Consider the following 17,208-nt stretch of genomic DNA (forward strand, 5'->3'; position numbering starts at 1 on the left):
CCAAAATGTCATTGCAGTCAGAAATTTCCCTACCAGTCAATCCATCTCTATACACAAACATATCTTGTTCTTGTGCACCTTTATGCAGAAAATATAAAATTAAGATCATCTCGCATAGGAGCAAACTTCCAATGCAAATTGAAACAAACATATTTTTTATATGAAAACCTGGTTGTCTGACAAGTCTATTGTGTCCAAACACTTGAGATGATCCAGCCCCTTTACATGCTCAATAAGATTCTGTGAATTAATCAAAGTAAAAATTTTACCAATACCCACTTTGAGTTTTCACAAGTAAATTTATCAATCGTGCTCTTATGATCTTACAAATATATTGGAAAAAATTACATAAAAACACTCTTAAACAGTATTCAAGAGCATCAAGAATCATTTCTCATCCTCCAACACACACAAATTCCATCTAAAAAGTTGTATGAGCCAGCTTTAGAAAGATAGAGATAATAAGCTTTTTGCAACATCATGGTCTCTACCAGCAGTGGAAAACTCTATAGGTGTACCATGATACCTTTTCAGGAACAACATAATTGCAAGCTCCTTTTTTCATATAACCATTGTGCCTTTTATTAACATGTGTACGAACTACAAACAGTTGAAATACAAATTATAGTGCTACTTATTGATCTAGTCTAGTTTAAGAGAATCATAGAGAGATTTTCGAACTAAAGCTCTACAAGCTAAGAACATGTGAGCATCTATATGGCTATGATTTTTTTGTTTTAAATTCTCATGTTTCACACACAACAATTTCCACCTATAAGATATGCTGAATCCTGTTTAAATAGATCCCTTTGCAATGTCGTCAGGAATCCCAGTCCATACCATCAATGGAACATTGAAAAGGCAAACCCAGGTACAGTTTGGAAACATAGAGGATCTCTTCTTTTGAAGGGTCTCCAGTATGCAGATAGATCACAAACAGCCGAGAAAAAATAATAGTATTGCTTATCATTAATCTTGTCTAGCTTAGGATGATCAAGAAAGGTTTTATAAGCTAATAATATCAAAGTATCTTAATGATTAAGATGGAATATGAACACAAAAACCTCCAATCCCTACCAGAATGAGCATCAACGTAAAAGGCACACAACATCATTCACCAATTATTGTGGCCCACATGCAAGGGATTGAAAACCCAATTTGAGCCCGGATTGTTGTACAATCAAGGAGCAAATTGTGCCTGCTTGCTGGTCATTTTATGACAGCCAGTGTATTGAAGATTCAACGGGATCAGCTATATCTCATTATACTTCAACCTTAGAGCAATACAAGATAAAGAAATACCACAAGGGGTGCCAGTTTGTTGGGGCCAATCGGGTGTTGGCTGTGGGCCAGCTCGTTTGTTGTAAAATGTTATATTACATTAGGCCAAGAGGGCCCTATATCTGCTTGGTGGGAGTACATTTAATGGTTTTCTGTTCTAGTGTTGTACCAAACAAGTCTAACAAAGTGCCTAGAGTGAGCCTCATGCTGCATTGATGCTTGTTGTGGCCAAGTCCAGGTGATCTCCTTCCTTTATAAGTTCTTTCCCTTTATGCTGAATGGCTATGTGTATATGTGGAGATTTTTATTTCTTTTGTTGGGAATTGGCATTGAAGGCATGAAGTCCCAAAGTTTAGATTAGGTATGTGTATTTAGCACTTGCTGTAATTTGAGTTAAATCAGGTTATCACCACCCTTGCCAAGAAGGAAGGCTGGTTTCAGCCAGAAAGTGATCCAGCTCAAGTGCATTTCAGTTTTGAGCCACTTACTAGCTGCATTCACACTGGGACAAGGTGGCAGCAGTTTTTTGACCAGTCAGCCAGCATTAAATGCTACTAACTGGACTGGTTGGCACAAGGGCTGGCCAGCCTGTTGTGCAGGTTGGCTCTACTTATAGCAGCCCCCTCTTCTACTACATACATTCAATTATCAACCTGCCACTATCTCTCTCTCCTGTTTAGCCTGCCATCTTTCTTTCTCATCAACCTGATCCATTGCCTTCAGTAACGCATTAGGCTGCATGCAGGGACTGATCAGTACACTTGTATTCAGCATTCATTTTCAAATCAAACCAGTCTATTCCTTGTTTTCTAATGTTCACTTCCATCTCTCTCTTTTTTTCTCTCCTTGTTTTCATGTTTCTCTTCCATTGCACACTCTCACACAATCATGGACTTTCCACAGCAATTGCATGTTGGCATCTTGATGTTGCCATGGCAGGAAAACCCACGTTTTTCTGCCTAGGTGTGCCACAAATGTGTTCTCAATCTCAATGAGATACCTTGACAAGCTGGACATTCAATGTTTTCCCTCCACAGCTTATCCTGGGCACCCGTTATTTTGTATTGCACCCATAGCTTAGACTCATAGGTTCTACCATACAACACCTAGAAGCAACTCCCTCCCTCCATCATGCAATGGAATGACCAGCATCGTCTCACCCATCATTTGCTACCACACCTTGCATTTCGGTACATGTGTCTAAGTTACAACACACAAGCTTGTATTTCCAGCTAGAGCTTGTCAGAATAGCAACAAAAGAAGGAATGAAGAAATGATCTTAGAAGTCGAAGAATCTCCATAGATGGTAGAAGCAATGAGCAAGATACAAGATGGCAGCACACGATACAAAAATCAGAAACAGCAATCATGTCAATAGAGGATGTCAATGCCGAGAAGAAGCTGCAAAGAGAAACGCCAAATGTCCACGCTGTCAACAAACCCAATCGAAATGTCTAGAGTGTGGATAGGTCCATGAGGGTCCGTGCTTGTTCCCAAAAGTAAAAGTGCACCTGTGGACTTGCTGTTGCCCTGCATATGCAGCAGCTCTGGACACAAGCAAGTCCTCAGATGTTGGCTATGTTGCTGCAGTGTTGCACAAACACTAGCCACACCTGAAGACAGAAAGAATTGTCCACCAAATGCAATCAGTCCAGCCGAAGGGGATGTCCACCTCAGCTCACACAGCCAAGGACTGAGAAATGCAGCTTCCAGAACTCCGGAAAGTTAAAAACACAGCACCAATAGGTCTCATAGTGAAAACAAAGCACCAACAGTGCTTGTTGAAGATACTCCGTAGAAAGTTAAGTTTTCTAGGCAAATCTGGTCAATTAGAACAAGATGCTGAACAGAGTCTAGTAATGGCTCAAAATAAGGTTTCAGAGAAAAAGATTGGGTTATTTGTCCTCAGTTCAAGTGACTCTAACAATCTTAAAGAAATACCACAAGGAACACCAAGCTAAGTTTTCTAGGCAGATCTGGTTAATTGGAACAAGATGCTGAATAGAGTCTAGTAGTGGCTCAAAACAAGGTTTCAGAGCAAAAATTGGGTTATTTGTCCTCAGTTCGAGCAACTCTAACAATCTTAAAGAAATACCACAAGAACGCCAAGCTTTGGGGAAAATCTTTGTTTTGCATCTCTAAGTAGAAGCACTCTAACTCACTTGTGTTTGTTAAGTGTGTTAACTGTTACATTGCTGATTCCATGATTAAGTATTTTGCAAATTAACTTTATAATTACTGCCCATTGGATTTCTCAAGGCCAGCTTCACATGATGAAGGGCACCCATCATAAAGGTCCAAGGATGTAACACATCCCTACTTATGAACGACTATTATCCTCAGCATTATCCTCAGCAATATGCTTGGTAACAAAGTCATGGAAGCGACTCTTGAGTAATCAAACTGAGTCATGAAGTGTTTACCGCTGTACAGCCATAGGAAAGAAACTTAAAATAGATGGTTATGGACACAATATAAGCCAACCAACCATACAAGCACAGAAAAGAAACATAAAGGAAATGGATATCAGGCTCATCTGACAACATCAAGTCAAACAGACAGCTCCCGCCGCACTAGCATCCCATACTACCGGTCCACACCAACTTGGGTGCAGAAGAGATGGCCTATGCACCTCCAATCCAAGTATGATAACACCAAATGTGACAAAACTGAGTCCTTGATTACCTTTTAATTTGCTCTAGCTTTAGGGCACACTCACACCTAGTAACTAAGTGACCCATCGTTCATGTTGCAAGCCCATCTTAGATGTCCAAGGATGTGACAATATGTATTTATCTTTGTCAAGCCTACCTTTTCAAAAGGCAATGGTCAAACATAAGAATCAAAAGTTTGTCACAATCTCTCCTTGTTCGGAAAAGACCATTTCGGGACATCATCATGGACCTTTGGACCCATTCAACACTAACATTTGACTATAGTGGACCCATTGATTTCACACCAGGAGATGACCAAAACAAAACAAAAAATGTGCCTCTTATCAAGCATTTTGTATCCCATTTGTGGTCTTCTTGGACCATCACATCATAAAGGAATCCCAAGTTCACTCTACATGTTTTGGAAGGCACTATTCGAAAGCTCTGGAATCAAATTATAATTTTTTAGTGCATTTCAGTCCTGCACAGCAAACTGAAATATACAATGAATAGGCACGTTCTCATGTGCTCTATGCATGACAAAATCGTTTTTTCCAAGCTTCGGACAACAGAACCACTATATTGCCTTTTGTGTAACTGCAAGGTAAAGTACTGAGGTAAAATCCATGCCTTTTGTATAGATGCAAAATAGCCTGCACTATGTGGCTCTTTATTTTGTTTTACCACATCCTGTTACACTACTATCCAAATATACCTTTTGTGTCCAAACAAACACTTCAAAGTTTTAACATTGAAACAGAAAATCTTGAACAAGGGACTAGATATTTTACTTGATTCAAATATAGACAAGAAAGCTCCACGCAATTCTCTAGTCCCTCAATTTCTGAGATAGCTGAAACACCACATAAAGAAGAGAATGATATTTCACACTTAAAAAAGGGCTCTGAAGGTGAGCATCAACTAAGTTGCATGGAATGGATATAGAAGTCCTGAAAGAAACTTTTCGTGCATTCTACATCTTTTTAAATCCATTGCTCATGACAACAAACTAGAACTATTAACATGAACAATTAAATGTTTACACAAACATCATGTAAGTAGTGGTTTAGCAATTGCTATAGCTTGCAAAGGAGAAGAGTGCAAAAAGGGGTATACATGTCATGTGCACAGTAGGGAGACAGTTCCTGTTTTCACTTTTGCTATTTGTTTCCAAAACAGGTGTTCTACTAGTTAAAAGCAGACAATATGATACCCTAAAATCTTCCACCGTAGACGGTGCCTGAGAAGGATAGCCAAAATATATACAAAAGCACGAAGGCTATGAACCAAGAAGAGAGGAAGGAATTAGCTGCCAAAAACAACAATAGTCCTAAGAAATGCTTGAATTATGTTCCATCAAGAAAGGGCTCAGCGGCCCAGGCAGTAACTCTTCATAAGATATCTATATCACATGCATTCAACCAGAGTATTGCCTATATATCTACAGGTCACAATAGTTAAAATCACACAATCAATTCACTTGTCTGATAGTACCGTTTGAAAAAGTGGCCATCCTAGGCTCAATGTCCAGGCAGCAAGGAAGGCTGTCGACCACTTCTTAGCACAATGTGATATTCCTTATGTATTGTCCTGATGACACCAAAGAGTTTGAATAAGATTTTACCATATCCAGCACATAGTATTCACTGAACTGATATGCTGCTGTTCAACCACTGCATGACATCAGTCAGTCCAAATGTTCCTGCCGTAAGTCTGGCTAGCAGATCCAATCTAGAAGATGGTGCAAGAGGAAACTAGGCAAAAACCTGAGAATTAGAGACCCAAGTAATGCCAAATGAGGATACAGTACACAATCAGAGCCTCCAAACCAACTACTGCGTATGACCCTGCCTCGATAATGAATATCGTGTCCTACATCCCGGCCTCATACAGAAGGTGACGGCCCTAGCTGACTGCTTGCCAACAGAAAGCTCCCCATTAGATACACCACATAAAGATATGAATTCACCGTGTGCCAAGAAATATTTCTTGAAAGATACATAGCCAGACCTGCTCACCAAACAAGCAATCCCATAAACTGTGACTTTAATAAATCATCAAAAAACTAGCAAGAAGGTAGTCTATGCAAAGCAAGGATGAATCTCAAGACTACAACAAGCCACCAACCAGCAGAAGAGAATCACTTTACCAGGTTGGAATCTGTCCCAAAGTCGCCACCATAACTGGGGCACAAAATCAACAGGTGCTTAGACTACCAATGGGATCGTGCTACAAGGGCATGAGCTGATAGGACAAATAAAATGCACCTACTCAAATGAGTACAATAGCAAGAAAGGAACGCCTAAGTAATTTGGCCTATCCTGTGGAACACACCAAAACCATTCCCTAGGGGATGACATAGTGGTTGTCTTTAAAAGGACCGAGAAATTCCAAGGATCATCTGAGAGAAGAAGGGAGATGATGACCATGCTGTTTTGTTTTCTAGAATTGGGGTAGGGGAGAGGGCTGAGGCATTCTCTTTTAAGCACGTCTAGAATTGGATGGAGTCCAAGCATGTGAGCTAGTGGAATTTAGGAGCTAAGCAAGTCAAACATAGGCCAAATCTGCAAAGATGCAATGTTGCCTTGGCCTGTGGTTGACGATGGGGATGATCGAGTCTAGATCATCGTGGTTGGGTGACACCTGTGTCTACACCTAATAGATGTCTGTCTTCCACTAGTTAGGTCAGAATTTGCTGTGTTTTCTTTATGTTTACTGTTTTGCTGTGTTTTCTTTATGTTTGCTGTTTTTTATAATCTTCCAGATTCTCAAACTCAGTCAGCCTTGACAATATCAAAGCCACCCCAGAAGGAAGAAGATTCGATAAAATCTCAATGACATTGCTCTGTTCTAGTAATTATTACAACTGCATTGTATAAGAGAGGAAGAGCAAGAGAGAGAATCTCACAAGCACTGCTTTTTGTATTCCAGGTTCTTGAAATTGATTGTCTTGAAAATATCAAAAGAACTCCGAAAAGAAAGACGGTTCCATAGGATTTCAGTGCAAGTGATCCATTTCGGTTCTCTGCCATGGTTACATGGCATGAGAGAGAAGAGCAAGAGAGAGGACCCCAAGTTTTTTAGGATGGATGGTGGGACTAATGACTGAAACTTGTATTAGTACAAGTATATTCTTTGGCATTGCAAGTCCAACTACATTTTCCAGGTTTTCTAAGCTTCAAAATGAGCTCTTTAAAAGAAATGAAGCATAATTGTGCATGCTAGGAGCAGGCAAATAATTCAAAACTGAGACAAATTTTTCATTTCCTGTTTTTCTATCATTTGCTTTTTCCCAGCATTGCTCATTTATAGGGACAACGGTGCTAGTCGGGAGAGGTGTTCTCTTTGGGCATATACAACACTCTGAGCAGCGAGAGCATAAAGAAGCTCAGAAGAATCATACATGGCCTTGTGGTACTCCAAAGGAGCTGCTATGATGTCCTAGCTCATGCCGTCCTAGGTTCTCAGCATCAACTATGGCCTTGATAGTGCATCAACATAGGAAACGAATGGTGCCATAATCGCACTTCCACAGTTGAATATATCTAGACCTCGTGTGAGGGTCCATCTATAAGCTGAGGGTACATGAAAATTTGAATAACATGTGTAGATAGTCATCATGTAGTTGCCATCTATGCATTCAGCCCAACCAAGATCTGCATATTTGTCGAGGAGGGTGTCAACTTTACAATGACATTTTTGTATGGAAAAGCTCCGTATAACTAGAAGCAGGTCAATTATCATTCTTCACTATACAGAGTCATGGAGCTAATTGGGCTAACAATGCTTCTAAGCTCAAGTAGTGGACTAGTGCTAGCACAAGTTTTGGACCGTGGAGCAAGATAGCAATCATGTAGGTGCCATCTATGCATTCGGCCCAACCAAGATCTACATATCTGTTGAGGAGGGTGTCAACTTCACAATGACATTTTTGTACGGAAAAGATCTACATAACTAGAAGCAGGTCAATTATCGTTCTTCACTTTACAGAGTCATGGAGCTAATTAGGCTTACAAAGTTTCTAAGCAGAAGTAGTGGACTAATGCTAGCACAAGTTTTAGACCATGGAGCAAATAATCACATGAAAATCTTGGCACCCCACAATCCAAAGTAGTGAACACCAGCAACCTGGGAGATATGGACAGCAAGAACATAAGGAATAGAACAATTTCAAGGTTATTTTGAATGAATATTTCCAAGTCATTCCATCTGCATAGCTTAGAAATTGTGCATACTCTATTGGCTGCAAGGGTCTGTAAGGCTGCTGAGAGAGTACGAATTTTGTTCACATTAGGAATGTCAGTTTTTCCTTTGTATTCCATATTACAGACCCCACTAGAATCACCACTAGTAAAATTACTCGGCTAGCCTTCAGCTGTTACTTTTCAAGCTGAAGTTTAATTTTGGTCATCTTCTTACAAAATTCCTAGACTCATAATTATATGCCATGCAAGTGACCTATTTCATAAGAATGCAAAATCATGCAACCAAATTGGTACTTCGCTGGAGAAAGGCCTATGAAAGGGTAGATTGAGATGTTCAGTTCCTTACTCCTACAGGCTTTCTCAGACCCAGGTCTATGTGTTTTATCCTTATAGATGGATACTCAAAGTTTGATACTTGCTATTGGAATAGGTACTATCCCTTTGATCTTTATTTTCATTCTATAATAACATTCAATACCGGCATGATCAACCCAATTCTTGCTTCTAGCATGTGATATTTTCTATGCATGCAACAAGGTGGAATGAAAGTAGTGTTTGACATCCATGCTTGAAATGCAAAGAACAGCTTCTGCAAACAGAACATTTTTACTCCAGAAATTTTCTATATAATGACGGAGTGCTTCAAAGTTGGGAGCCAAACTGTTTCTCTCTGTAAGTTAATGCAAACTTTCAAATGCAAGTGAATTTCCCAAGTTCAATGCATCATATTGGTACCATTACACTCCAAATGTAGACTCCGCAAGCCCGTATATGTATCTAGATGCTGAAGTTTCACAATTCCCTGCACAGTTTCAAAGTAAGGGAAACCAGTTTCACAGGTTATGACCTAGATTGTATTCAATATTAGAATTAAAAATCCCAAAGTACAAAGCTGACCTTCTGATGCAAGTATAAAACTTCATTCAACTCTGGACAACTTGCATACCTATGCAACGTATCATATAATTAAAACAAGATCTTGGTAAAAGTTGTTGCCATGCATATAAATGCTTTAGCTCATAAAGATCCGTCAGCCATGATAGACATGTAGACAAAATGCTAAGAAGATTAGAAATTTTTGTTATTCAATGGCCACCAAATCAACTACTGTCAAACACTTCGTCTGTACCATCAATATTATTTTATTGTAATAAAGCATAAGTCACCTTAGTCTAGAGTAGGCTAGGTTAAGTATAAAAGGTGGAGATGTAACTTATGAGGGATCTTTTTTGCCATTTTCAAACAATACATGTTTTGAGGTTCCTTTCTCCCACCAACTAAGAGGGTGCATGCTCTTAGCCACCAAGATATGGGGTGCATACCATGTCCCACCTTGACATGAGGTGAGTATTCATGTTGCAGCTTACATCTATGATTCTCAGCCTTCCATGGCAATATTATTTCAAGCTTAGCTACCTTGGCTATGGCTACCTTGCAAACATGGTGTATTTCTTTGCAAGAATGGTGTATTTCATGAATTTTCAATTATTTGATTTGCTGTGAGAACTGGTTTATTACATTGGTATCAGAGCATGGACTTTGATCCATGGGAAGAGTCATTTTCTTGGAAAATTTAGTCACAGGGACAGGAACTAGTTAATTGGAGTACCAAGATTTGGTCACAAGGTTTGATACAGTTCAAACCGTGACTAGTCAGTTCTCTGCAACAAGTCGGGACTAATTTTGGAGGTTTCTTGAAGAAGATCTTGAGGAAGATGGAGGTTCTTGGCCGAAATAGCAGGACATGGTCAAATGGAGGTCCATTTTGAAGGTTTTTTACCCTAACTGGAGTCTAATTGGGGTTACAAAGGTTAAACTAAGATTACTTTTTGGGGACCAGTTTCTCTCTCTTCTTCCTCTCAAGCTTTTCTCCAAGAATCCATGGCTTCTACTACTTCAATCTTCTTTCAATGACCATTTCCCACTAAGGAGACATCAAAGCTTGACTCCTTGTGCTATGAGCTTCATGTAGAGTAGCATATCACTTAACCTTGGTGAGCCTGATCTTCCAGGACAGAAGGAGCAGCTAGTGAAATTCGCACTGAATTCCCAGTCTCTCTTCCTCACGAAATCATTCATGTCAGGCTGAAGCCAAGGCATAACAAGTTTAAACAATCATTATGGAAGGTCTTCAGCAAGCATACATGGTTTCTTCACACTTCCTGGATCATCCCTGATCATTCTTGAGCTTTCGAACCCTGGCTATGGCAGATTCAAGACAACAGTGAGTTTTTTCTTAAATTTCTTCAAAATGTCAAAGAGCTTTTGTTTTAACAAGCATCCTTGAGCTTCTTTAGCACTCATTGAACCGACATTGAAGATTTCTTACAAGATTAGAGCATTTCTACTCTTGAAATGAGTCAAAATAGGGAAACCACTTGAATTCTCAGAATTTTTGATATTTGAAGCATGTTATCATGGGGCTTTTGGTTCTTTATGCATCCTAAAGCTTCTATGCACGGGATTATATCAAGAATTCATGGTCTTGCATCAATATTGCAAGAATAGGGCTTCTTCTTGGCATTACAAGTGTATGGGCAGCATATGCAAGCTTATGTGCTACAATGGAAGAGTCCTCTATCAAGGATTGAAGTCTTCCACCCCTTTTGATGCTTATCATTGACTCTCTTACAAATTTCCAGCCACATTTGGGCTACAATGATCATTTCTATCAAGCTTTTGGATATTGGAGCTTCCTTAAAGAGAAATTGAAATCTATAACCTACATATTCATCATGGGGATTGTCCTTTGAGAATATTTTTGGCTACATCAAGCGGGAGTTCAAGAATCTCAAGTCTCATACAGATATTGAAGCTTCCATAATTATCTACTTCAACAATATAAGAGGTATTTCTTAATTTTGCTCTTAATCCCTTTAAAATTCAATTGCTTAAGCCATCCATTTGTTGAAAAGGGATAATTAAAAGTAATTTCATTTAAGAATTACAATTTGATTGTATGTAGACCCAACTTAGGGCTAAATGATGTCATGCTGAATTCTTTTCATTTTACCCAATAAAAATCAATAGCCAATTGTTGCTAATCCCTTCCATTTGTTGGAAAAATTGTGTTAATCCTAACCTTGAATTGCTTGTTGTGATGGAATGCAATATGGCTGAAAATAAGAATCAATCAGTAAGTGGAATAGAATTGTAAAGTAGTGAGTCACTGCTGTAGGTATTTCTTACCCATATCCATTTCAATTTAGTCCTATTCCATTTTGTTCTTACATATCATAAAATGGCAAGATCTTGATTCAGCCATGCATATCATACTTTGATTGATAGAATACTAGATCTGCCATGTATATTCCGACCGAGGAAAAAGGTCGAAGCCGGACGAGATAGCAAGACAAAAGAGAGGTGACCCTCCCTTGCTATTTAAGACTCCGTAGGGGTGCATAACCTGGCCTGAAAGGAACTTTGCACACCTTCCGGAGTTTCAGAGCCCATTTAGGTGCCCCTCCTACCGTTTTATCCCTCATCACAAGTGGTGGACCACAGAAGACCACTTGGGAAAGAGTGGATGAAGATTTGAAGACTAGGGGTACCGAACAGGGCAGTTTGTGACATCCTTAGGCAGATTTATAAGCCTTTCCACACAGGTACCTATCAGTTGCAGGTGTTTACTGGATACTTACACGTGTCTTACAGCCCATCACAGGTCTATTAATTGCTTTGAATGTCTACAAGTAATACAGGATTCATTTCAGGATTAAATGCGGCTCCTACAGGGTGTTCACAAGTTGCAGGAATTCTCTGGACAGGTACACAGTTCCTATTCCAGAAAATTCTATCATGATCTGATTTAGGATCTTAATAGTTTGATTTGAAGAGGGGATGTTAAGCTTTCATTTGAATCAAAAATTTTAGTAATCGAACATCGGGAGCAAAAGTTATGGCTAATTTACTGACAAGGGGTCTAGTGGACTGCACCTAGACAGGCTGACATGGGTGCACTGTTTAAGTTCATTCTACCCGTATACCTCTTCAAGCTGAGATATTACTAAATCTGGAGTATCCCTGATATATAAGCTTCATTTGGATCAATAAACCATTGGCATTGGTGCAATACTAAGCAGGTTATTGACAGCTTTCTTCTCCACAGTCATTTTGACAGCACCTATCCTTAATGGCCAAACACAAGAGAAAAGATCAAGTCATGGAGACCATTCAAGAAGATATCAGAGAATACATCAACGATCAAAACAACACTAATGAAGCCCTCAATCATGACCAACAAGATGATGATGTAAGCATTGGTAATGCCCATAGTGCACAGTTGGGTAATGATGGAAATCCCTTGTCTCACGAACTTTTTGAAGAGCACATGTTTTCAAGAGAGATGCGTATGTTGAACATTGGAATGCATGATCAATTTGAGCAACTTTCCAAATCATTGGGAAGGATTGAGAATACATCCAACAAAGTAAATGAAGGGCTTCAGCAGCTGGTCAAGTTCATGAAGACTGGATTTGAGGATGTAATAGCAGCTATCAAAGATTTGAAGACTCAACCCACATCTTCTACACCAAATGAACCCACTATTCATACTGAAAATACTTCAGTTCAGCCCTCCAATATGAAAGGAAAGGGGATTGATTAGCCTATTATGTCAACCTTTGAGAAAGGAGAGCCATCTACATTGACGAGTACTCATTACCAGCCACCAATATCATCAAAGCACCCTGGCCGTCCTCAATTCAATCCAAGACATGAGGCTACTTATGAAGAAGAGGAGGATATAACAGAAGAGGAGAATGAGGAGTTTCATGGATGTGACTCCTTCTACAAATCTTTTCCCTCTCAATCTACCATCAAGTAAAAAGAATTGGACTTTCATGATAAAAGTGGAAGATTTGATGAAAGAAGGTCATTTCATGATATCACCAACAAAGATAAATCATTTTATGGTCAGCCCACTAATGGACAGCATCATTCTTTTGGATTGGGACAACCGAATCATGGTGGTAATAATCCTAGACCAATTTCATTTGGAAGAGATTCAATGAATAGAGATTTTTTGAGATAATCATATTTTGGGCAGCACTCCAACAATTTCCAATTGGAAGTGTTTGTCTCTCCAATGGAAAAAGAAAGATTGCAAAGAAAATGGTATGGTCTTCAACAAAGAGGCATGTCCGTTCGTGATTACTCTAACATGTTCCTTAATCTTTCTATTTACATTGAAGGAATTGATAATTTGGCCAAATTAAACAAATATATATTTGGTCTAGATTCAGCCCTCTCTTCAGAAGTAGGTGCAATGCAGCCCAAGACAATTCATGAAGCCATTTTATATGCTAAAAGGTATGGGCAGAAATATAGAAGAGATTCAATGGGAGTTCATCCAAAAAGTGCAGGGTATTCATTACCTAATCAGCCTTCAAAGGTTGGAGCACATTTCAGCTCTAGCAAAGGGATGTTTATAGGCAATAAAGCAAGGGAACTAGTAACTACAGTAGTAATTACAAGAAGTTTCCTACATATCCAACGGTCTATGGATCAAAACCAAGTGGAGGACATGGTTATAGACCAATGGCTGAAGCAAAACAAAGCTTTGCAAGGGCTGAAAATGCACAAAAGGGATTTCAAAACAGCACTTACAGCAAAGTTATTTCAAATGAACAAATTAGAGACATCCTCGCAAAAGGGTTATGTTTCAAGTGTGGAGAAAAGTGGACACAAGACCATAGGCTGAAATGCAAATCCAAAAATAGCAAGCTTAACTTTGTCATCATCGATGAGCCGGATGAGGATGAAACTGAAGAGGGGAATGTATTTCAAGTTGAAGCAAATCCTATGGTTGAAGAAATACAAGACGAAGATGAAGGAAATAACAAAACCCATCAACAAACCTCCCTATTGCTTGTTAAAGTTTGAAAGGAAAGAGATGGAAAGACAAGTTAAAGAGTTACTACAAATGGGTTTAATTCAGCCAAGTTAATCTCCATTTACCTCTCCTGTGCTCTTGGTAAAGAAGAAATATGGATCTTTTCGAATGTGCATTGATTATAGGGAGCTTAACAAGTCCACGGTGAAAAATAGATACCCGATTCCTCGCATTGATGACCTCTTGGATGAGCTCAAAGATACAAAGGTCTTCACCAAGATTGATCTTCGTTCGGGTTATCATCAAATTCGAATGAAGGAAGGGGATGAATATAAAACAGCCTTTAGGACTGAAAGAGGGTTATATCACTTCTTGGTTATGCCATTTGGACTTTCAAATGCGTCCGTTACTTTTCAAGCACTTATGAATAAGATATTGTAGCCTTTCTTATTCAAAACAATCATTGTATTCTTTGATGATATCCTCATTTATAGTAAATCCAAGGTTGAGCATTTGATGCATGTTCGAGAGGTCTTGACACATTAAGAAGACATACACTCTTTGCCAAAATGTCAAAGTGTTCTTACATGGAATATGAAGTGGAATACTTGGATCACATTGTGGGAGAGAAAGGCATTCATGTGGATCCTAACAAGGTGAAATGTGTTAGAGAGTGGCCTACTCCTACGAATTCTACTTCTTTGAGAGGTTTCCTTGGATTATCTTCATTCTATAGGAGATTTATCAAAAATTATGCCCATGTGGCAGCTCGTTTGATTGAGAGGCTGAAGAAAGAACCTTTCTTTTGGCACTCCATAGCCGACAAGAGTTTCAATGAGCTGAAATCTCTATTAGTTTCAGCACCTGTTCTTGTATGCCCGGATTTCTCTAAGGAATTCATTATATGTGCGGATGCTAGTGGACGAGGAGTTGGGGCTGTTTTGTATCAAGACCATGGAGTTATAGCCTATAAAAGTCGCAAGCTTGATGACAAGGAACGTCAACTACATGTCTATGAACAAGAGATGTTGGCAATTTTGCATGCTATCAAAAAGTGGTATCACTATATATATGGCAGCCATTTCAAGGTGAAGAGCGATCATCGTGTGCTAAAATACTTCCTTTCCCAACTAAATTTATCCCCTAAACAAAGAAGGTGGTTAGCTACTTTTCAAAGCTATGATTTTGAAATATCCTACATGGCTAGAAAAGATAATGTTGTGGCGGATGCTTTATCACATATATGGACATGTTCTTTATCTTCAATTTCAATCATACATAAGGATTGGATTCATGACATCTAAGAAGAATATTTGCTTGATGAACAAGCATCAAAGATGATGAAGAAATTTCAACAAGGAAAAGGAGAAGAGTATCCCAATTTTAATTAGCACAACAATCTTTTATGGTATCATGGTAGAGTCTCCTTGACACCATAATCCTCTTTCAAAGACCGTATTTTGCATAAGATACATTCTTCACCTTTAGCAGGTCATCATGGGCTGTTCAAAACATTTGACAACATCCATAAGAGCTTCTATTGAAAGAACATTTGGCAGGATGTTAAGGATTATGTAATGTAATGTCTTCCGTGTCAACAAAATAAAGACTCGTCTCTTCTACCCGACAGCTTACTTCAGCCACTTCCTATTCCTCAAGGCAAGTGGACTAATATCTCTACGGATTTTATAGTGGGATTGCCTACATCTAAGCATGGGTGGAATAGCATTTATGTAGTAGTTGATCAGCTAACTAAATCAGCCCATTTCATCCCTACTAAGGCCCAATTTACAGCAAAGCAAGTGGCTCAACAATTCATGGAATGTATTTTCAAGCTTCATGATTTGCCAATGAAGTTTGTGTCCGATCGCGACACTAAGTTTATGGGCAGCTTTTGGAGGAGTTTGTTCTCTTCAATGGGGACTCTTTTGACTCCTAATACTACATATCACCCGCAAACGGATGGACAAACGGAAAGAGTTAACAAATGGCTAGAGGTTTATTTAAGGTACTTTTTCCATGAGACACAAAACCTTTTGCCACTCTAGGTCTTGGCTTGGCGTCTATTATTGTTGGTCTTTTGATTCCTGCCAAAGGGTTTCCTTCTCCTGCTCCTTGGCTCATTTCTTTATTCACAAAGTACTAGACATAAGCCATTAGGTTGTTAGCATTCACCTGGGTCATAGAACTAGGTGTGGACATGGCGGCGGTGGTGATGGGCACCAGGAGAGTAGGAATGGGGGTGATTGGGGCCTTGCCCTTGCCTTCTCGCACTGAAGGTGGCACAAACTCTATCGCGTGGGCACTTGAGCTTGGCCCTTCATCTCTAAGCGGGCTTGCGGGCTCCGGTTTTGCCTAGACTATTGCTTAATGGACCTGCGCGTTGCAAGGGCTATGTCTTCCTCCTCGCTCCATCTTGCGGAGTTTTGTTACAACAATACTTATCATATGAGAATTGGAATGTCTCCTTTTGAAGCTTTATATGGCTACAAAGTACAAGTACCCTTCACATTGTTTCATGAAGATGTAAATCCACAAGCACGTAAGAAGTTGGAAAAGATGGAGGCCCTTATGAAGCAATGCAAGGACAACATTCATAAAGCTCAAGAGACAATGAAGGTCTATGCGGATGAGAAAAGAAGACGTGGAGTTTGAGGAAGATGAATGGGTATTTTTGAAGGTTCCTAAATCACGTTATGCTTCTCTTAAGGGAGGGCACAACAAACTTGCTCATAGGTTTTATGGTCCTTATTGTATTGTCAAGCGAGTTGGGAATCTTGCTTATCAACTAGACTTACCTTCAAACACAAGAATCCATAATGTCTTTCATGTGTCTCAGCTTAAAAAGTATGTGGGACCTCAAATTCAAGTTCTTGAAGAACTATCTCCCTTGGATAATGATGGTTTAATCATCTATGAGCCTGAGAAGATTATTGGCAAGCGGGAGAAGGTTCTAAGGAACCGTATTCTTGTTTAATACCTTATCACATGAACAACTTGCTATATTAAATTTCTGTGAGAAAGTAAATTGTCATATTGGCTTCAAATTTTGATTTTGAGGGTGTGGCTGGATACTACATGTTGTCCTCTACATTTCTATATCTCGCACATGGAAATCGGCCACTTCTAGCTCAAGATATTGCCCATTTTGTACTACAGCCTGTTTTAGAAAGTTTACAGCAACCTGTTTCATTTATTTGGTCCATCTTCATCAACTTTTCTGATCTTCATCACC

General features: G+C 39.2%; 1 protein-coding gene across 7 annotated transcripts in view; it reads right to left on the minus strand.

Moving 5' to 3' along the window:
- LOC148034095 (leucine-rich repeat-containing protein ODA7-like) overlaps window positions 1–17,208 on the minus strand; it is a 74,864-nt gene that overhangs the window by 10,252 nt on the left and 47,404 nt on the right. For 6 of the 7 annotated variants that reach the window (XM_087682091.1, XM_087682089.1, XM_087682093.1 and 3 more), the window contains exons 2-5: window positions 9,038–9,086; window positions 8,876–8,942; window positions 4,727–4,788; window positions 169–240 (exon numbers count right to left, since the gene is read on the minus strand). In XM_087682091.1, coding sequence (XP_087538217.1) covers window positions 169–240; window positions 4,727–4,788; window positions 8,876–8,942; window positions 9,038–9,086 — 250 coding nt within the window. The remainder of the gene's footprint in view (window positions 1–168; window positions 241–4,726; window positions 4,789–8,875; window positions 8,943–9,037; window positions 9,087–17,208) is intronic. The other variant, XM_087682088.1, reaches the window with a different exon arrangement.

This window comes from Lygodium microphyllum, chromosome 7 (assembly GCF_053477565.2).
Source record: "Lygodium microphyllum isolate KBCC chromosome 7, Lygodium_microphyllum_v1.1.10, whole genome shotgun sequence".
In the NCBI taxonomy this organism is placed as follows: Eukaryota; Viridiplantae; Streptophyta; class Polypodiopsida; order Schizaeales; family Lygodiaceae; genus Lygodium; species Lygodium microphyllum.